This window comes from Aplidium turbinatum, chromosome 1, assembly GCF_918807975.1.
Source record: "Aplidium turbinatum chromosome 1, kaAplTurb1.1, whole genome shotgun sequence".
Lineage (NCBI taxonomy): Eukaryota > Metazoa > Chordata > Ascidiacea > Aplousobranchia > Polyclinidae > Aplidium > Aplidium turbinatum.
This window is the reverse complement of record NC_137472.1, coordinates 10513750-10536928: the sequence shown is the minus strand read 5'-3', so window position 1 is coordinate 10536928 and position 23179 is coordinate 10513750. Positions and strand designations below refer to the sequence as shown.

General features: G+C 38.6%; 2 protein-coding genes across 2 annotated transcripts; one reads left to right on the top strand and one right to left on the bottom strand.

Annotated features, from left to right (window-relative positions):
- Positions 1-3327: 3327 nt before the first annotated feature.
- Positions 3328-10237, top strand: LOC145768360 (uncharacterized). Its single transcript, XM_082579845.1, has 4 exons — positions 3328-3661; positions 4057-4173; positions 7320-7488; positions 9897-10237. Exons 1-4 carry the CDS (start codon positions 3421-3423, stop codon positions 10141-10143), a joined length of 774 nt encoding a protein of 257 aa, XP_082435971.1. The 5' UTR covers positions 3328-3420; the 3' UTR covers positions 10144-10237.
- A 7933-nt stretch (positions 10238-18170) lies between these two features.
- Positions 18171-18803, bottom strand: LOC145775161 (uncharacterized). Its single transcript, XM_082586430.1, has one exon. The coding sequence runs from the start codon at positions 18801-18803 to the stop codon at positions 18171-18173; it is 633 nt and encodes a 210-aa protein (XP_082442556.1).
- Positions 18804-23179: the final 4376 nt, after the last annotated feature.

Here is a 23179-nt window from a genome sequence, read left to right as displayed (position 1 = left end):
TTCTACAAATAAAACATAACGACAAAGTTATTATTTTAACGAGCTTTGAGCTAAAATCGTTTGATCACAACGAAAGCGAGCTTTACCAAAACCAAGATGAAGGAATGCAGGATCTGTTACGTCTTTGAAGTGCCATCGAAGTGAACCGACAACCATCGGACATATATAAATTAAACAGAATGCATTAAAATCAGTGCTTCTACGGTTTGGGATTTTTTGTACAAACAAAATATGACAAACTTAAATGTACGTCATTTCGACAAAATCTTCCAAGTTAAAGTTATACAATGTCAACAAAATTAATTTTCATGCTTGTTCCAAGCTTAAAGATTTGTAGGCTACTGCATTCTTGTCTTCGCGTTGTAAGTGATGTGAATACTTATGATGCAGGCGTTGATTGGCGTGAATCGTTGTAGAAAGCAAGTTGCAGAATATGTCAACCATGTATAATAAACGTAGCTTAACAGCTTATACCATGGTGAAGGCGAATTACTCTCCTGTTACCAAAACCCTATAGCGCTATAGTGCAGAAGTTTCAGTTACCTATTTAACCACAAAACATTCATCATATAACGTTTAAAGTTAGGTAGCAAATTTGTGCAGTCACAGGTTTCTAAGATTTATATATTTACTGATTGTTGCCCTGATTATCAGGAAGCGAAGACTTGGTAAAATAAAGGTTTAAACCGAAACGGAGATCAACCAAATCGAATGCCTACCGAAACGAAGCTGAGAGAATACAGCACTCGTTAAGCACGAACTAAAAACCTATTAAAATCAAGACATACAACGTTTCATCCAAAAACAAACTAATAAACAACTAAGAAACTCTTTAATCTATTGCTTAGAATCCACTCATCCACTAAAAAGATTTATTCCTAACAAAACCTGTATATAGATATAAAAAGTATAGGATATAAACAATGAAAGGAGTCTAGCAAACGTTGTTCTGCCACAGAGGGGAATGAACACTTCCTAATTTCCTAAACAACACTTCCATTTAAAAAACAGACGAAACACAGCACAAAACAAACGCTTGAAAATACATGCATTGCAAAACAAAACCTAACAAACAACATTAAAAAATACTCTTTTCATAGTCCATTTCGGGCTAGAGTTTCGTCAAGAAGTATAATGTATGAGATGGCTGAAATTATCTTTGCCGTCATTGTTTACAAGCGCGCTGGTTATTACCTCTTTCAGACTTATTCCCTCTACGGTTTTTACCTCCTTTTGCTTGTGCATGTGACGCAACAATCCATTCTCATTTTTAAACCAACACAATAATGTTACTTTGTGAGCATATGCGCTTGCTGTAAAACATATTCAAAACGTTTATTGGTGTGTCCTTATTACAGAAAACGCATTTTAAAATATATGAATGTTTATCGTGTATAATAAACTCGTTTTAACAGCTTACGCTGTAGTAAAATCGTAAGTTAAGCAGTGTCAGTATCATCAGGGAAACCCGCCACTTTCTACAAAACTGAATCTAGAAATATGACATCATAACGTTTCAACAAACATCCTACCACTTATGAATTCATGACGTATTTACTTTAATCGCGCCACTGCGCAGTTTTAAACATTACTCGCGCATTTCCTAATTTTAGATCCACCAGTATAGTTTTATCTGTCACAGAGAGGAAAATAATAATGAGCCGTTTCTAATAAAGGTTTTGAATGGTGCCGTCTTTAAAATATCTTTATTTGGATCTGTAGCTTTTAAGTTTAAACGAATGCTTTGATCCAATATTGTGCAATTTTCCTTTTTTTTTATTTTAAAACATTTATCTTTTTCATCATTCTCTGTTTTTCCTAAGCTGAAACAACATCATTGCTTGCAAATAGGCAAAAGGCCTCGCTTAAATACCACAAATTTCGTAAACAACAGTGATGCAAAAAATTCGAACTCTAGACAGCATTTTTCCTCTTGTTTCGTCAAGGCAAACTGGTCTTGCAAACAATATATTTTGAAAACATAAATGACCTTGGCCGTCCACCGTGCATGATGGAAGGCACCTGGAAGCCGAAAGCGTACTCCACGCTGTGGCTTTCTCCAAAGCAAATTAGAGCAACTTCAATAAGTTTGCGGTAACTACCCCTTGGTATAACTATACAGTACCACTGAGTGTTAAATGTAGAAATTTTACAGCTTTTTTCTTGAAATCCATAACAGTGGTTTTTAAACGAGGATCATCACAAACTCCATAGGCCTAAGCATCTTTGTTGAGACTTCACCACTTCTTCTTGAATCTTTTCAACAATTGGATAGTGCAGTCGTGGGAGGTTTTTTGTGGGAAATTTTTTTTATCAAGCTGATACTTTTCTCAGACCTTCCCCATACTGTGCAAATGGCTCAGAAAAGAATCCCCATCGATCGCATGATGGGAAACCCCCTTTTTCCAAATGACGTCACAATCCCTTTATGAAAATTTCAAGTTTTTCAAAATAGGATATATTATACATCATTTTTTAGCTTTTTTTAAGGGGAATAACTTTTTCTATTAACAAGAACCCTGAAAATGTACAGAAAAAGAGTTACTACCGATTAAGCAAAAGGATAAATCTGTGAATTCCAGGCAAATTTGAAATTATTCGTCACTGTTGGACTTATTCTTCTATATTCGTTAACAAGAATTAAACAAAGTAAGCGAAACAAAAATTGAAGCTATCATCATCATCAAAAACGTCAAAGATGTTGCTTTCCTCCTCGTCTTGTCCCGTTTCATCTTCATTGTATGAGCATTCCTCTTCTTCGGTACCAATATCGACATTATGCGAAAGTGAAAAAAAGCCTTCATTCTTAAGTTTTTTGTCTAGTCTGTGGAGTATGTCGTTCATAATAATTATACTTAGATACGAAAAAGATGTGAAACTATCTTTGTATTTCAAGCATACTTAGGCTACTAAATGGTGTCCGACGTTTTCTTCGTAAACAGTTCTTCGTAAAGCAATTCTTCGTAAGCAATTTTTCGTAAAACAATTCTTCGTAAAGTTAATTCTTTATAAAACAATTCTTCCCAAAGCATTTATTCGTGCATGCCATGGAGATTTGATGTATACGAAGAAATGCTTTACGAAAAATTCTTTTACGGATTTCATTTCACCAACAACTGTAGTTTGGCTACAATAAGGATTTAATTATCGTGAACAAAAACAACCGTGAGTAAAATCAAAGTGAAACTGTTCACCAGGCATACGTGAGTGTTATCATAAGAGACAGAAAAACTGCGCTATGCATTTTAACGGATGTGACTTATATGACGCACATTCAGTCTTTGAAACGTTGGTTAGATGGTTAATATAGTTTGCAAAGAATTCACCGAGTAGCTCATTTTAACATTTAGTTGTCTTTTAAAAGCCATGTTATAGTTGAAAACGTAATTTTGCGATACATTTGAACAGCTAAAAACGAACATGTTTATAAAGTATGTTGCTTTAGCTTTGACTCTTACGCTCAGTCTGTCAGTTGATGACAGCTATGGAGAGCGGGTGACTGTTTGTAGAACCTACAATCCTGATAAAGAGTCTGGACCACCGAAATGCGAGGGTGAGACGGTGACAATAGTTCAGTCAAGCAGTGAGCATGGTGGTCTTAAGCCTAGCGAAGAACGCAAGAAAGAACAGATACAACAAATTGCTACAGAAGTGGTTGACGGTAAGTTTCTAATTTTATTGTTTTGAAGTGTTATTTTTATCACAAATTTAAGATTTTGTTGTTCTAAATTTACTTTAACATTTTTAATTAATTGCAGTCCAAGTATCAATTTATACCTAATCACAAATCTTTTCTTGCATGAAGTTTTATGGACCACAATAACTTTTATGATGAATATCTTTGCTTGAACATCATAAAATCACATTTTACCTACAATTTTATTGAAATATTCGTGTTTGAAAGACCAAAAATACTAAAAGTCAATCAAGTAGATTTCGATTAATTATTGAAAATTTGTTGGGAAGGAGATCTTAAGTTTTGTAGCCTACTAGCTAACCATGCTCATGGCTATAACAACTAGATCACACACAATGTCAATTAGAAAACCGTTTTAGAATTCATGAAGAATTTCACGACCAGACTCAATCGTGTGTACGAGCAAGTAGAGCAAGTAGAGCAAGTGGAAAATAGAGTTTCAGAGACAGTTACAACCAATGCACCTCCAACCGCAGGTGAGTATCAACTGCGTAGCGAAGTTAGGCCTTTGAAATGATTTAGTTTGACAGAATAACCTATAGCCTATGACATCCAATTGGTGGTTAGCCTAGCCTATACATAAATTATAAGCTGCTGGTTACCTTATACGCCATTAATAATTCCACCTGTCATGTGGTTTTAACCCATTTGTGCCGAAAGTGAAAGTACTTAAATTTTTTTTTTGAAAATTTAAGTATTGCATAATCATGACCTAAAAAATTCTTAATTATTTTAGTACCGGTCGAGAAAAAGACCGTCTTACATATAGGACGCTAGGCAAATCCGCTATCAAATTTCGCAAGTTTCTTGTGCGTGATGCGTAGGCCTAATCGTTATCGCTCAAAGTGATAAATGGGAAATCTCTTGTCATCGAGCATTTTATTGAAACGAAAGTTCACAAAATACGAAGAACGAAATTAGCAAAGCAACACATCACTGAAATAAGTCATTTAGCGGATTGAAATCGCTTTGAGGCCGAATTCGCCTACGTCAAGATGCCCTCCATGTAAAAACGCCAAGAGAAAACCAAAAAATTATCAAAAATTTGAGTAAATTACGATAATTATGTTATTGTTCTAAAAGCAAACACAACTACTTTGTTATACAGCGTAGAAATCATAGGGAATCGCTGTTTGATACCACTTGATGTGTGGGAATTGATTGTCGCGTTTGCTTCATTTTGCTAACACGTGTGCCTGGCGACCTATATATAGGACACCAATCTTTTGAATCAATTTTCTCGAAAATTTTGCTGCCAATTAAATTTAAACATATTGCTGTAAAATATGTTCATACATAACGAATAAAGACAATGACAAATATTTTTGGAAGCTTGTTTGCATATGCGGATTTGTTGATATAATTCGACATGCATCTTCAAAATTTCAGAATTGGCAAAATTGGGAAAATTGAAAATGATGTCAAGTCTCAACAAAACAAGCAATTTTTGAAAAAAGTTGTGATATATACTGCAAAAACACTCATAAACCTATTTTGACTTCATCTAAATCTAAAAACTGAACGTGCGAAGAAAAATTTTAATTTGAGTAGCACACTAAGCACACTATCCAAATTCAACGTACTTATCTTTATCTTGATTCCCAATTTGACATTTATTACTGCATTCTTCATTTTGCGTAGACTAAGCCTTTTGAAACTGCTATACTAGGTATTTCTTTTCGATCTGAGTTAGTTGGATGGTAGCTGCAGAGACTACGAGCTAGCAATTTGTCTGAGGTAGAAACGCAGCTGATCGCTTACCATCACACAGTATCAGGAATCAGTAATAACTAAGAAGCCTAAAAGCATTTTTAAACAGAGTAATAATTTTACTACATATCAAACTTATGGTCTTAGGTTTTCAATTCCATGTTATTACACCTTTGTACATCAATTTGTTTTCTCACTGCCCTCAACAAAACTTTGATCTATTTATTCAGAATAAATAAACTAAGGCAAATTCATTTTCATCAAGCCTTTGAGGTACCCAATGGAGCAGGCTACAAAAATCTTTTGCTGCCAAAAACTTTGCTTTCTCACCAGTTTTTGGCTCTAGCAGCCTAAGCTATACAAAAGCATTTCCGAACAAAAGCCACTTGCACGTGCAATGAAACAACAAACTTCCTCTAGAAGCTGCATTTCAAATTTATAACTAACTCGGAACTGATTTTAAACTCCGTAGGTTTTTTGTACAAATCAGCAAAAGTCATGATTCAATCGCAGCTTTGTCATTGATCAAAACCTTGCTGTTTGAAATGATGACATTTCATGGAAGAACTAGCCTCCTTGTTTCGTTTGATTTAGTCACTAAAATGTTTTTAAAACCAATTTGTTGTGCGATGGCTTTAAAATTTTAAACGACGCTTGATTCAAAAAGCTTTGGATTCTAATATATCAAAATAACTACAAGCTAGATTTACTACCATAGATGACAAGTGAATTGTTAAGTGTTAACCTTCTGTCTACCGAAAAAAAAAAAAAAAATACAAGTTTTACCGTTGGGGTCCCCAAACTTCAAAGGACTGGTTTTGGACAAAAAAAATCAGTTCCGATGATGAAATTAAAACTGAATAGGAATGGACGTAACAGACTACAAGAATTATAACTTATAAACACTGTAGAAAAACGAAAAGTACTCGAAATTTAACAAACAATTCATACAGTAGCCCATGCACAAACCAAATTGTTACGGAATTGGTCTATTCTTGAGCAATGGTGAAACTACTGAGATAATTAGCTAAAAAAACGCATATTAGGGCTACATATTAGTTCACAAGAAATATTGTGAGTTTATGTATTATCGCATTCTCGATCAAATGATTTGCGAATGTTCTTGGCAAACGTTGAGTTTGCAAATAGTACAGAATTGTCTGCATGTTTGATGTTTGTGTCTTTCGCAAAGATAGCATCTAGCCTTCTTTGATTTTGGCGCCTGATCTTCAACATCTGTTTCTTTTATTTTGTTGCGGGTTTAGATGTCTTGTTGATATTGAAATCGAAGCTGGTAATCGAGCAAGTTCTTTTCCTAGTTGGATCTAAAATTTTCTTCTCTTTCTTCATGCTGAATGTTGTGCTGCTATTTTCGCCTTGCAATTGATTCCATATCACTAAAGCCTTGTCAGCAGTGACATCGATCATATTGTAAAATAGAGCTATCGGCAATCTTCTCGTCATTCTTTTGGAATTGTATTTCCTAACCATTGTGTCAATAGTGTCGACTCCCCTTTTAGTGCTGTTGTGATATAAGATTACTTCGAATGCAGCAGGCTTGGGGTCCATTGGACCCCACGGTACAAGATGCTATTATTTTTTTTTATGCTACTAACGTTTGTTTAAGATAAATAATTATTATATTGTCCTAAAGATCAAGCAAAGCTGTGAAAAGTCAAGGTATATCAATATCGTATCTGCTATATCTCCAGAGAAATCGCAGAGCGAAATTTGTTTTGGGGTCCATTGGACCCCACGGTAGACAGAAAGTTAATCACCACAAAGTTTTAAAAAGTAGGCTAGTAGTCAATATTAAAGTAATTCAGATTGTTGGTAAGCAGTATTGTAAGCAGCAAGCAGTTCAATTGACAATTTTTAACTTAAAAATAAACATTCTGCGATGTTTTCATAGCAACCTCCAGCAAATATTTCACATTTGATGACGGATGGATTGGACTGCTCAATCGGTACCAATACATACTATCAAATAGAAGTCAAAACTATAACGGAAGCAAACAGATCTGCCAAGAAATGGGAGCTAATTTGGCAGTTTACGGCATACGAAATATTGACAATAGAAGGTGAGATTACAATTAATGCTTGCAAGATTTATAGTAATTACAAGCAAATCAATTTACCTGTGGCGTGCCCCATTACAATACTGCGTCTAAGAGTGTTGGTCCGCTAGAGGTTTCCAAGGCTAGAACGTGGTTCGCAAAAGAATAAAAGAAGCAGATTTTGACAACGGCGACAGTGCGGAAAGTCGAAAAGAAGAAAACCACCGAAAGACTCAACAATCAATCAAATGATGGAACATTGATTCAAGGTTAAACCTGGACTAGTATTTTGAACATTGGTGTTATTTAATTTTATTGTGTTGGTTTACCCCGGTCTAAATTATATTACACAAAGTTTATGTTGTGTGGTGCTAATAGGTAGTGCACTCCACACGTAGGGTTAGAAGATCGCCCCTTCTGAGCTGGGAGTCGTGTTTCGGTAGTGTTAAGCGAACACTATCCGACAACAAGAACCCCATTCTCCAAACACCCTTTAAAATCTTTAAAAATAGAAAAATGCAATTAAACTATCAAAGCAATTTTAATACCAGGGATTGTTTCAAACAAAAATTTCACCTGCTGAACCACGAATTCTTCCTCTTGGATTTGCTATAGAAAATGTAATTTCGTTTTATTTTGAACTCGACGTGACTTGCCAGTTATTCAACCTTGTATCAAAGGTAAAGGTGAGTCCCATACTTGAATCCAAGTATCGGGAGATGAGAAGATAAGGTTCTCATTAAGCCTTTGGCACTAACGAGAGTGGGGTGGTCGGTTTCTTTCTCTCTGCCGCCTTTCCTTCAGCAACTGTGCCCATCTAATTTATTACACCCTGGGTAGAAGTGAGCGGAGGTTTTCAACAGCCAGCTTAAACCGGGTATGCAACCAGGTTTACATTAATGGAAAGTCATCGCCTTACCACTGCGCCATCCCACTACGACGCCATTCTATCACATATAGCCTACAACTTATTTGTAGCAAAGCTTTGGGAAAAAAGTAATTTTAGAATACCACAAGCAGAGGATTGACATTAACTTAAAGGGAGTTGAATAACATTATACAAAACCAGATAATAAACTGACAAACTCACATACATATTATTGAACTGGAACGTTTTCAACAAAGCTCAGTGCCCTCATAAAATAAATAAATAACCTAATAGCCTACATCTAAGCAAAAATCAAAGATAATTGTAAATAATATTAACTGAATATAAGAAATAATTAGCCTACAATTTGCAGCAATGGTACTACGACAGTTTATCTAACGACTATTGATCGAACGACAGTTAATCGAAACGACAGTTCATCGAACTACAATTAATCGAACGACGGTTAATCGAAACGACTGTTTATCGGAACGACTGTTCACCAAATGACAATTTATCGAACGACAGTTAATCGAAAACCTAACCCTAACCTAAAACCTAACAAGTAACCCGTAACCCTAACCCCCAACCTCTACCCCTAACCCCTAATCCATAACCCCTAACCCCTGAGTATTCCATTGCATAATTATGTGCTTCGTCGTTCGATAAACTGTCGTTTCGATAAACAGTCGGTCGATGAACTGTCGTTTCGATGAATTGTCCTTACATAAACTGTCTTTCGATAAATTGTCGCGTCACGTGTAATAAGTAGTTGAAAAGCAATACGCAATACGTAGTTGAGTACAAACGACCAAAAGCTGCCAAGACTCTTTTTCAAAAGGTAAGTTACAAGCTAGATTGTATAGTCACAAGAAGACCATAGCATTGCAAGATAGCAAGCTAAGACAAACTTCAGCTATTTAGGCAAACAACCATAAAATATGAAACAAACTTAATTTAATGAAAGCCTAATATCAGAAGGAAAGATGCTCCTTCAGCGTATAATTGCTCTTCCAGCGTATTGAGATTGGGATTGCATTATTTTATTCGAAGTAGGCCTACCTCGTAGGCTAAATTTTGGTTTTAAATTCAGAATGGCAATTTCAAACACATTCAAGGTCGTTGAGAAGTTAAATTGAACGGAATCTAATGCAAGTTGTAGTTTTGTTAAATAAATTTGTTGTTTTGTTCCTACGCTTTGAAAATATTTTTCATTGATGCACGTAAAATGATCTGCAGTAGCAATACATACCTTTACGATACCTAAATCTCATCTTCTGGGTCCACATTGGTATGACTTCGGGATAACGATAATTTTCCACTTGATTATAAAATTTTGTTTTCAGTTCTCCACATCCAGACTATTCTAAAACTCTAGATTGTGTTGTTGTATATTGGATTATTAAAGGGTTTTACATGGTTTAAAAATGTTATTTTAAGCATCTTCTGTGAATCAATAATAGTTGAATAGCAAGTAGCCCCAAAACATGCCTAAAAGTAGTAGCTGATTATTTTGGTTTTGATCTGTTTCATCGTTTTCATATTTTGTTCACTGTGTTTTTAGGATCATAAGTGAGACTTTGAACCCCGGCAGCAATATCTACATTGGAATGAATGATATCGACGTAGAAGGAACGTGGAGATGGCTTGATGACGATCTTGTAAATCATGCTGACGCTTTGTGGGATGATGGAGAACCAAAAGGTGGAGAGTCATGGAATTGCGCGATTATAAACGCTGCCACCCTACGCAGTTACGACGTTTCATGCTCAACCAAATTCCCAGCCTTGTGCGAAAAGCTGTGGAGTTAAACAACTATACAGTACTGTACTAACCAACTTCACTCAATGACAAAAGAAATCCCGAGTGGAATAAAATATTATTATCGATTGTTAGTGAAGCATGTGTACTGTGTAGCCATTGTGACAAAATAATAATTGCCATCAACTCGTAATAAGTAACTACATATTTATGTTCTAATGAGTTTTCTGCATCTACAACGAGTTTCTGCACGTGTTCTTGCAGAACACTCAGCTCGATAACATCCTCGAAAAGGTACAGATGTTTGGTGAATGGATGTTGAATGGCATTTTCTTCACCAAGCCTGGGCAGAAACATTTTCCGCTCTGCCAGATCTGCAAAGTCCAGGGCCATCTGACATCTATGTGCCCAACCAAAAGAAGGCAAACCCAGATCGATCCACCGGTGTCCAAACCGACCAGAAAACGGGCTAAGTGGTCCCTGACAATTATGCTTCCTCCCCAGCTCGTAAGGCGAAATTGTAGACTTACGAGCTCAAACCCTTGACTACCCATGGACCAGGAGATGCGTCTAAATTCAATGCCGGCCGTTGGGACCGCGTAGAACGGCGCAGAACAGGCGATTTTGCAATATGAGGGACTCCACTTGCACGTTCTGTTGGTTCCACTGAATCGAAAGGTATCGGCTGCTTTGGAGGTTCAGGTGAGTGCAGTGGCTCACAAAGCTTTGGGCTTAAGGCTGGTGTGGGGCAGGAGAGTGCAGGCGAACTGTGATCTGCATCGAGAGGCAACATCAGTGCTTCTCCAATTTCTGGGGTATGGTCTATTTCGAGATGTGGAGGGAGGGGAGGGCAGTAGTCCGTTTCAGGAGGCTGGGAAAAATAAGATAATGGGAGGCTCTGGTTGAGCAATGATGTGTAGTAGAGGAGGGGTGAGATCGGCACATGCTTGAGTATGCAGAATTATTCGCAAGAACCGTCGATTTCGTTTTGTGAATTCTTCCCGAACCGTCAACATTCACTACATATTTGTCATGCGGCAACGCTTCGACAATCATTCCCACTTTGTCCCATTTTCGAGGACAATTACCGTTTTGGTTTTGGATATATACGCGGTTTCCACATTGTAAAGTAGGCTATGTAAAGGACGAGTATGCTGAGACAGCGCCTTATCGGTTAGACCAGCTCGCAGGCGAAGGGCGTCTTCCTTTGCCTTTCATGTATCCCGCCATGTACGACGAATGTGACGATTCGAGAACTTGACTAGGCGGTTACAAAACCGAATGCATCGCGCAGAGGGTGACCGAACACGATCTCTGCTGGAGAGATATCACAGTCAGGATCAGGTGTGTTACGCAACTGTAACAATGCACGTATGAAGGAATCGTTATTCAGGTCTCCGTTTGGACTCACATTAGTCATGAGCAAGCGTTTGACAGTTTTGACAGCCACCTCAGCTCGACTATTAGATTGAGGGAAGTAAGATGACGATATGCGGTGCTGCACATCCCAATTTTTAAGAAAGAGTTCTGTGACAGCAGCAATAAATTCGTGACCCCCATCAGTAGATATTTCCTCAAGAACACCAAACGTGGCAAAGTACGAGCGCAAGAGTTGAGTCAAAGCAGCTACTCCTGCGGCACTCGATCTTGATGGCATGGCAAATATGTAACATGTACCATGTTTTTAACTAACAAAATTATATTTTAACATTTAACCGAAAATTATCAGTATTGCAAAATGCATTTCAATGCTGCAAATTCAAAACCTAACGTTCTCATAGATTATAAGTCAAGCTTCCTGTTAACAAACGCCACTCACACAGAATCTAGCTCAACACATCTGTATTTCTAAAGCGACATAACTATGAAACCGGTATAGCTTTTCCCTTGATTCTTACGATAGCTGTTATTGATGAAAAGGCTCTACCGGTATATTATGAAGTAAGCGGGGAATTGAAAACGACAGGCATTCGGAATTTGACTAGCAAAACGAACGGACTGAATTTTAGAACGAGAAGGTTAAATTCACGCCGGGAGAATGTCACTCACCCGACACCCGTCTCAATAAATTAAATTAGTTAGGTATTTTCTCAACTCCCCGAATACTAAAACTTGTAATATTGATAAACAATAAAATGTATGATTCTATTTAATTCGTTTGCCTTTTGTAGGAAGTCATACCCCTAGACTAGACAGCCAGAAGCCTAAATTATCCTTTTTTTAATTAGAGACTTAGAGTCTCTCAATATTCTTTTAAATTATCCTTTTTATTTTCCTTTTATAACAAATTACGACAACTAGACAGCCAAACCCTACACTGGGGAACTAAGTTAAGCAAAACCCTACACTAAGGGGCTTCAGAGTTAGGTAAAATCCCTACACTGGGGGCTCGTCCGGGATAGTAAAAAATTTTTAGGTTGTGAAAAATTTTTAGGGTACCGTAGTCAAAAGATATAGAAGTTTATGAGGTAGTCAGACAGTCTTAATATAATTAACTTATTAAACCTTTAATTTAACATATGTAATATAAATATTAGCCTACCACATTGGTGACACTCAGACAAGTAAGTTTAGAAATATTCTCCAAACTAGCTATAAAAAAATCTGGTAAGTACCCTATGCTACAATTTTTATCATAAATACCTTTTAAAAACATGTTACTTGATATAACATTTCACACGTTAGTTCGACAATAAATTTTGTGTAGCCTACTGTACTCTTAAGCGCAACGCCGGCATTTATTGCTTGTCAAACGTAACTGATTTTTGTTGTTTGCTCATGGAAAGTAATAAAGCGAATTGTTCAGCGGCAGACAGCCCATTTAGACGCCGATGTCAACAATTTATTTACATGCCAAACCGCCATTTGCCACTTTTAATATTTTTAAACGTTCACATTAGAATAATTAGATTCACTGATTAGTAATTACCAACAAGTTGCCTTTTCAGGGAAACATAACCATGTAATTTTTTAGAAAAATCGCAGTGTCAAATGTAACTTGAATTTTTAGCTCATATTAATATTCCTTTTATTTTGCCTTACTCGGCATCGCAGATTGCAGGACACCCCGTCCTAATCTTATTTTATACAGACGTGCAGGCACCGCTCTGCAAAGCGTTGTGGTTTCGCTTCCAAGCAACCATCGTAATTTTTGTGCGTCATGGGGAAATCATGCGAAACCGCCTGGACACATAAGGTTGTTATCGTTCCCCCCATTTTTTTTAGTATTATTAGGAGCTAACATGATTTGAGAAACTTTGTTTAGCTATGTTTTAGCCGCTGTTTTCTTTTGTTTGGAATTGCAGTATATGCAGTTATTTTTTATTTACCCTGAATATGGAACTTTGTGTGTGAAAACTTGGTTGGCATTTGGCCATGTAATTTGTTTTGTTTCTTGATAAGGCAGGAGCGCTGCCACGTTCTAAAATCGATTAAACAGCACCATTCATCCCACGTCGTTCAAACGTTGCTTAACCATTACAAAACATGCTAGAAGTTTTATGCCTACCGATTTTATCTCGGTATGTTTTATTGAACCATTGCTTTTTCCTGTTACATAATTCTATTAGCCGTAAGCTTAGCCTACGCCATGACACCGTCATGTTACGTAGTATTCCCATTATCCTATGCTATTATTTACCGCTTTTACACACCGTACTTCAAGCTAAGCCATGTCTCATTGACATTGTTCATTCACTGATATCTCATCATCACCTGTTTTCACTGAATTTAATTACAATTTTAGGTGCTCATCATTTCACCTTGCCTACGTTAACTAAGCTATTCGTTCTCAACGACTTCTCTCATTCACTGACATTGCATCCCCTGTATTATATCACATTGTACATACTTACAGTCTACCGATTTTTCCTGCCTGTTCTCATATTTGAACAGCTTCTAGAACCTCATAAGCTGGCATCTGCCGCCATGATTAAATCATGTCGCCTAGTGGTTTCAACAATTTTATGCTATATTGTGTTATTGTGTTATACTACAGTGTACGTACTTTACTTATCACACCGCAATTATGTATCTTGCGGATGCTACTTTGTATCGAATTTTGCAGATGCGCCACCTCACCGCATGGTTGTTGCTAGATGAGATGCGAGAGACCTCGAGAGACCTTGAGAGACTACAGCACTACGACGGATGACACGACAGAGTTTTCTATCGCCACCACACGGTGACTCTCATCAACTTACCTCCATGCGAGATGCCTCTATTCAGAGATGCCTTTACTTAAAGAAGCTCTGCGCAGACGACGTCAACTCGGCTAACCTCATAGCCGCCAACATGCACCGAAGCTGCATCGTTACCTTTCAACATGGTCAATCCCATGTCCACTGCTACATTGCGACACCACGCGTAGTTGCATTGTTACGCACTCAAGCCTTCTTCACACAAGAAGCACTGTTGCTTGCGACACACCGACGTGCACCACAGTTGCACTGTCTATCCAGCATCCAGCTGCTCAAGACGTCTGCTTTACAGCTTGCGACCTTACAAGCTGACCACTCATTCATGTCGTGCTCACTGCTCATCATCTGTCAACAGACATAGACTGAACTGCTCATCAGCACTGCTTGTCATAGTCTCGAACTCAACATGCTTGAACTGTATAGCATAACTGGTCCTCAAAGACATTACTCTCATAAACGCCATCTTTGTCTAGCTAGTACAATCTTCGCGCACGCGCCGCTTACCGCTATTCTATTATTATTATTATGGTTGTTTTTTGAGTGTCAAGCCTATCTCCCCGGACGCGGGGCATGAACAATCAAGGACACTCACCTGCCTATATAGCCTAGCCTACCATTTTGTGTATATCGTAGCCTACCAAGCCAAAGGGCTTCCAGGGAACTTAAGACATCGCCTTATCTCTTATGATAAACGACTGTTACCCCTGTAACCGCAACTACTGTAGCCTATTACAGTCCCGCAATTATTGTAGCCTATATCGTAGCCTACCAAGCCAAAGGGCTTCCAGGGAACTTAAGACATCGCCTTATCTCTTGTGATAAACGACTGTTACCCCTGCAATCACGTTATCAACTACCTGTTAACTTATGTGTGCGTTTAATCTCCTCATCCCACGAAAGGAGGGGGGTCATGTGTCTTCCCCTAGCAATTGTTAGCCTACAATTGTCAAGTTTCTTTGTAAAGTACATATCTTATAACCACACACCTATATATTGTTGCAACATATATAACCGAGATATTGTAATATTATTTATCTGTTATTTTGCCGTAAGGAGGGAAGTGTGTAACATGTACCATGTTTTTAACTAACAAAATTATATTTTAACATTTAACCGAAAATTATCAGTATTGCAAAATGCATTTCAATGCTGCAAATTCAAAACCTAACGTTCTCATAGATTATAAGTCAAGCTTCCTGTTAACAAACGCCACTCACACAGAATCTAGCTCAACACATCTGTATTTCTAAAGCGACATAACTATGAAACCGGTATAGCTTTTCCCTTGATTCTTACGATAGCTGTTATTGATGAAAAGGCTCTACCGGTATATTATGAAGTAAGCGGGGAATTGAAAACGACAGGCATTCGGAATTTGACTAGCAAAACGAACGGACTGAATTTTAGAACGAGAAGGTTAAATTCACGCCGGGAGAATGTCACTCACCCGACACCCGTCTCAATAAATTAAATTAGTTAGGTATTTTCTCAACTCCCCGAATACTAAAACTTGTAATATTGATAAACAATAAAATGTATGATTCTATTTAATTCGTTTGCCTTTTGTAGGAAGTCATACCCCTAGACTAGACAGCCAGAAGCCTAAATTATCCTTTTTTTAATTAGAGACTTAGAGTCTCTCAATATTCTTTTAAATTATCCTTTTTATTTTCCTTTTATAACAAATTACGACAACTAGACAGCCAAACCCTACACTGGGGAACTAAGTTAAGCAAAACCCTACACTAAGGGGCTTCAGAGTTAGGTAAAATCCCTACAAATACATCCGACCACCCCGAGAATCTGTCCCAGATGATCAAAAAGTGACGGCCCCCATTATAGTCAAAATAATCTGCAAAATTTTTTTCAAATGTTGTAGCTAGGGGATCACATGGCGTCGAGGAAGCAACTGCTTGAGATGGAGCATTATGATTACATGATGTACACGAATCACGAATAGCATGGATATCATTGGTCATACCGGGCCAAAATGCTATAGCACGTGCCCGGCGTTCTATGGCAGACACACCTTGATGACCAGCATGCAACGTCGAGAGTACTTTAGGCCTAAGCGATGATGGTACAACAATATGATCATGATATAGAATAACGTCGTCTTCAACAAAGAACCCGTCACGATAGGGGAGATATGGGCGAATGTCGGCCGTGTTGGGAATGGTAGAGGTGAATCCAATTTCAATGGCTACCATTAACTTGCTAAGGTTTGAATCGGCGGCTGTTTCCCGAACGATTTCAGACCATTGCAAGCAAAAGGTATGGGCGTCGTCTGCCTGTATGGTAGTAACCAGCACCATTTGTGCTACATTATTTTCTGCATACGACGCTACAGCAATGAGATCACATGACACTGGGTGACGTGAGGCAGCATCGGCTGCGCAGTTGGTTGTGCCAGGTAAGTGTGCAATATCAAAGCGCCACATTAGTGAAGGCTGTTTTAAACGAAACAGGTGAGTGTTATTGATTTCGTCCAACCTACGGTCTCTGAATATATTTACCAATGGTTTATGATCCTTTACAATAACCAAATTCCCAGCCTGCGTAAGCCTTTCTGATTGTAATCGAGAAATTGCGATTCGATCATGAACAAAAACGGTTATTTTTCTTAAATATAGTAACAAAAGGAAAATGATCGAATCGCAATTTCTGCAACAAAATATACAACATAAGATTGTTAAACTCAGCACTATAACTAGAACAAAAGAAGCTGTTGTTTGCCAGCCTGCCAGATTAAAATGATACGAATAAAACAGAGCACTGCCTCGCGGAGTATACGTGACAAAAGGAGTGCAAAAGTAATCAAGGAGGCTTGCTAACTGCAGGCATTTGTGCAGAGTCCAAGACATCGATTCCAAACTAGCCCTCGCACAAGCGGAGATCGGTTTCTCAACCAGTATCTCCCATGGCGACGACTGCAACACACGCCAGCTCCAAGGATGCGCTGGTTTCAATTGATAAAGCGAGGTTCGATCAATCTAGCTTATTTCCTTTTGTGAAATATTTCACTACTAGAGTGGGGCATCCTCATCAAGCTTAAACAAAAAGATTGTTTTTAAGGTAAATTTGGTTTGCTGAGTTTGAAAATGAGGCTCGTTTTTGAGGGTCAAATTTGGTTATTTCTCTGCAGCCTTCACACGAACCTTTTGAGGACCAGAGGCACATTTATGTAACACAGATTAGACTTGTTAAGAATTAAACAAATTCACATTTTTAGCTTCTTACATTGATTCTTATGGTTTTGACTATGAGAAATGCAAAAATAACGACCATTTTGCTCTCAAATGATGGGATATTATTATTGTAACTGTCTCCGCCGCCAGTGTAGCCAAATCGGTTGGCATCCACTGGCTTCGATCAGTCTTTCAACAAGGTTAGTAGAATCTCCATTCTGTTTTGTCCTTTGCGATGTTTTGCAATCGATGGAGATGTGGTTTGCTGAGCAGGGATCCAAGGCCAGCTTTTCTGATGTCAGATCTCAGCAGTTGTAATAAGTTGGTACGGTGACGTCCGGTTCGGCCTTGGTACTTTTTGCTGCCAATTATCGCAAATTCAAGGGCTTTCTGGGGAGGTGAGTCCTGGTGAAGTCTCAGAATATGCCCAAACATGTTCCATCTCATGGTGGAGATCTTGCATGATAATGGTTCATTGTTGCATATTTTGTAGAGGTTTTTGTTCGAGATAAGACTGTTTGGCCAAGTATGACCAGTTATGACACGTAAATGTCTTCGATGACAGGCATCCAATCTTTCAAGGCTTCCTTTGGTAACAGACCAGCTATTGCAGTTGTAGATCATAATTGTGATGCATTACGCGTTGTACAATCTTAGTCGCAGCTGTAATGGGATTTTCGATCTCTTGCTTCATAGTTTCCAATGTGATCTGACAGCGACATTGCCTAAATTGCAGCGAGATTTGACATCGGCAGTGCTGCACAATGATGATCCCAAAAGTTTGTGCGTACGCCATTTTTCGTTTCCTCGAATCGGTAGGCTATCAGCATCAGTTTCATTTGTGTCTGCAAGAAATATGTTGGTAAATTCGGTTTTAGTCTCATCCATGAATAAATCGTAGTTTTTTAGTTTTTTTGTAGCAATAGATTGTAGCATGTCAAGTGGCTGTCTTTCCTCATCCAGAAACTCAACGTCGTCTGCATACTCCATTTCCAAAGGCATGCATGTGTCAGATATAGGGGGGTTTGGTCTGGAATACTGTTCTCGCACTGAGTTCAATGCTGCAGATAGGTAGCAAGTAAAGAGTATTGGGGAGAGGCTGTCTCCTTGAGGGGAGCCGATGGTTGTCTCAAAGCTTGCGGACATTTCGTTGATAATGCGCACATAAAGTTTCGTGCCAGCCAGCAGGGTACGGGTTAGTCGCAGTTCATCTTCATCACAGCCAGCTTGGTCTAAAATTTGAAGGATTTTTTTGCGTTTGATGGTGTCAAAGACTTTGGACATATCTATTCCCATTTTGTGGAAGTTCCATTTTCTGGCCATTACCACTGAAACGAGCATACGTTGTGCCCAGACAATGTCAGCACAGCTTCTGCCACGTTTGAAACCGCTTTGGAAGGGTCCAGTGAAGCTGTCAATTTTGTCTCTAATCCGATGCGAAATGATGATGGAAAGGACTTTTCTGATGCTATTGAGGAGCACTGTGGGTCGAAGGTTAGCTGGTGGTCCTTTTGGTTTCTTGGGTTTTGGTATAGCAATTAGTATGCCTTTGCCGATGGTGTCTACTGGTTTGTGTTGTTTGAGAGATTCATTCATAGTCTGTGATATTAAACCGGAAACTAATGTCTTTGGAGAATTTGAAGAGTTCGCTGTTGACGTTATCAGGGCCAGAAGCACGACGGTTTTTCAAGGAAGAAATTGCTGCAGACACTTCCTTAGTGGTTATTGGTGTCTGCAAGGGTCTTGCTTCTCCGGTGAATGGTTGTATTGGTTCATCATCTGAATGTGTAAACTGCATAAGATCACCCGCATGCGCGGATAGAATGCGCCTAACGTCAGTCGGTAACTTACCCAAAAACAATTCACGCAACAAGGATGTATTTTCTCTAGCAGCACTACCCAAAAGTCGTCTTATTTTAGTTAAATGAGTCGATGGCCTTTCGGCTCCGAGAGGAGTCTTGTGGAACAAGGCAATCACACGGTCTCCCTCAGTGAGACCAAACTCGCGCAGGAGGGCCCGTTTAAGTATGGCATAGGGGTCGTCACGACCGTCACGGTCGACGACGGCGTCGGCGACCCTATGCAATTGCTGCTCGTTGAGTGCCTGTATAACTAAGTCATATCGTTCGTCAGTATTATCAATGGCCCTATTTCTAAAAAAGCTTTCGACTAACTCAATCCAAAATGATACGTCCGTCTCAAAGAACCTCGGCAACGACATGCCATAGGGTCTGGGACGCCTGCAGACACCACAATCCAGTGTCTGAAGGAAGTCGTCAGGACGGGGGCGAAACACATTGTCATCGCTGCTGTCAAGACGCCCCGATCGCGCGCCACGAGTAAGGCGACGACCAAGGACGACAACGACGAGGGAAATAGAAAGGCTTACGGCTACTACGATAATGTAAAAAGAGTATTCAAACATCATGAATTAATGTTATTTAACTTGAATCCCACGGCGTCGTCGTTGAAGGAACGTCCGATGAAAGGCAGGCTTGTTATAATCCGTGATGTAATCCAGAATAATCCAGTGCATCCAGTGATCAGTTCACATTTAGTCAATTCACAGTTAAGTCAAGTGGTTAATTCACAGTGAGATCACGTCGTTACAATTCACAGTCAGCAGATCACGTCGTTACAGCTCACAGTTAGCAAATCACGTCGGGGTCACCAGAAATATGTAGCGGACGCTGCTTTCAGCACATCCACCCATACACAGCCATCAATGGGATGGCAACATTCCTGGGCGAAGTCGGCAAGGAATGATAGGACACGAGGTCGATTACGCTGCTGTATTGTTTGCTAACTCCAACTCAGAAGATCAATGCTTGCTCACAACGTAATTGTTTATAGTTTTAATCTTCGATCCAGCAACACAGAAAGTAAAGAAAAACACCGGAATTATTAAAGCTCCACCACCAACAACTGGATACGAAATGTGGTCGCTGCTACATTATTAACAATAAACTGATCCAAACGTCATCCTGGCAGTGCAGGCAAAAAATAGAAACACTAGCAACCACGAAACTGATATATTGCTTTAGAATTACCAAGACTGATTTCTTGATACTAGTTTTAAATTCTCTTTTGATATTGCATTCAACTGATTTCCATATTGAAAGAACCGACTTTTCATATTGAACAAACTGCTTTTCATATTGAACAAAAACTGTTTACATATTGCAAAACTCTGATTTTTCATATTAAACATAAACTCAACAAAATTCTGATTTAAAATCATGAGCTAAACTTCTTTAAGAAGGTACAAGTGTGGGATTGCGAGTTTTACATACGATCACACAACGCAACACGACTGCAGATCTACATAACGATGAACCAAGGTAGGAATTCGGCATAGTGAAGTTAATTACTGAAGTTGAATTCCCGATTACTGGATTGAATTCCCGAGACGTGCAGTTATGCGCTCAAGGCGGAGCCTTCTGGACAAATCTAGTGACGTGTACGTGTGACGTCAGAGACGACAGAGCTCTCTAGCGCTACAGCATCTTGTACCGTGGGGTCCAACGGACCCCAAGCCTGCTGCATTCGAAGTAATATTGTATTACAACAGCACTAAAAGGGGAATCGACACTATTGACAGAATAGTTAGGAAATACACTTCCAAAAGAATAACGAAAAGATGGCCGATAGCTCTATTTTACAATATGATCGATGTCACTGCTGTCGATGCTTTTGTGATATGGCATCAATTGCAAGGCCAAAATAGCAGCACAGCACTGAAGCATGCATGCATGAAAGAGAAGAAAATTTTAAATCCAATTAGGAAAAGAACTTGCTGAATTACCAGCTTCGACTTCAATATCAACAAGACATCTAAATCCGCAACAAAATAAAAGGAACAGCTGTTGAAGATCAGGCGGTAAAATCGAAGAAGGCTAGATGCTATCTTTGCGAAATACACAAACATGAAAAGTGCAGACAATTCTGTGCTACTTGCAAATGCAAACTCAACGTTTGCCAAGAACACTCTCAATTCATTTGCAATGAATATATAATAGATATACTCATAATATATAAACTCACAATATTTCTTGTGAACTAATATGTAGGCCTAATATGCATTTTTTAGCCAAATGTCTCAATAGTGTGGCCATTGCTCAAGAATAGACCAATTCCGTATCCGTTTGCTTTGTGAAAGGTCTACTGTATGACTTAATTTCGAGTATTTTTGGTTTTTCTACAGTGTTTATAAGTTATAATTTTTGTAGTCTGTTACGTCCTTTCCTATTGAGCTTTAATTTCATCATCGGATCTGATTTTTTTTTTGTTCAAAACAAGTACTTTAAAATGTGGGGTCCAATGGACCCCAACGGTAAAACTTGCATATTGTTTTTTCGGTAGACAGAGGGTTAAGATGCAGTAGGCTATAGCCCTATAACACCTCGCTAGGAAATTGCTTAAGTTCACTACTAAATAGCTTATGTTTATGATCCTTTCTTTTTTCATCATACCGTTTTTGCCGGTTTGCTCTAGATTTTATTCAAAGAGGCATGCCTTTGTATGCCACAGTCCAGATTCGAACCAGCGCCCCTTGATCTTGAGTCTGCCCATTAACCGCTGGGTTAACGGGCAAGCAACGTCTAAACGTCTGCACAAACTTTGTCGCCACCTTAGTAAGTAAAGCTCTTAACCTAAGTAGAGCTCTTCAATTAGGAAAGTAGGCTATGACATTACTCAAAGCTGCAAGATAAGAAAGAAATATTAGGCTATCAACTCGAAATGAGTATAAAAAGGAGTAGCCTTTATAGCGGGGTTACTCAACTAATGTTAATAGAGGTCCAGTTTGACAAGTTGTATATTTTTAGCGGTTCGGCGAATAAGTTATTTCACACCAACCACAAAAGTTAAACTATCAGTACCAATAGCGAACCATCGTTTTTTACATAAAATGTAACCCAACTTGGATTTTTCGCAGAGTATTGGGGAGCGAAGCCCCCAGCTACTAGGATAATCACAGCAAAAATTGCTTCCTCCCATAAGAAACTTGTTAAAGAGACCACGAAACGTGGCAATGAATTTATTCTTCCAGAAGCCCGAGGTCCACCATCAACACCCAGAAGGCTCGGATCGTGGTTTGGTAGTTGAGTAGCCTTGCTTTATAGGGTACAAATGTTTTCAGTCAAGACTCGCTTCAAAATAAAACATCGTTGACGAATCAAAATTCCAGATATTCTAGTATTAAGGTTTAAATATAGGCTACTGTATATCATTTAGTAACTTTCACGATTTTCAATGAGTCAATACACCGCTTTTCAGAGGATGTTTTTAAACCTACTTTTACTAATACGTCAAAAATAACGGAAATCACGTTCTTAAAGTAACTTGATTAAATTTACTAGTGTCAGGAATTATTCTGAACTTCTGCACGAGCAGCATTCGTTATGAAAGCCTACCATTAGATAGTACAGTTATTACTTGATCAATTCAAACTTTTGAAACTTACTTCAAAGTGTAATGTCGGTTGTAGCAAGGATGCGTTTGTTTTCGTGTTTAAAGTTAAATTGATTAAACGAAATTTCTTTTGCAAGTTTGGCCTCGTGAGATAGGTTAGCCCAACGGTTTCCAACCTTTTTTTTTTACACACGGACCAGTTTTAAAATGAAAATAGCTTTGCGAACCGTCAATGGGTTTGGTTTTTGAATTTTTATCCTCGCACTGATAAAGCACGTACTTCTAGA

Bases quoted from the DNA above. Each gene is read 5' to 3' on its own strand.
- LOC145768360 (XM_082579845.1), top strand. From the start codon at position 3,421: ATGTTTATAAAGTATGTTGCTTTAGCTTTGACTCTTACGCTCAGTCTG. The intron at 3,662-4,056 runs GTAAGTTTCTAA...AAACCGTTTTAG, and splicing joins TGCTACAGAAGTGGTTGACG to AATTCATGAAGAATTTCACG. The intron at 4,174-7,319 runs GTGAGTATCAAC...ATGTTTTCATAG, and splicing joins CAATGCACCTCCAACCGCAG to CAACCTCCAGCAAATATTTC.
- LOC145775161 (XM_082586430.1), bottom strand. From the start codon at position 18,803: ATGGCCAGAAAATGGAACTTCCACAAAATGGGAATAGATATGTCCAAA.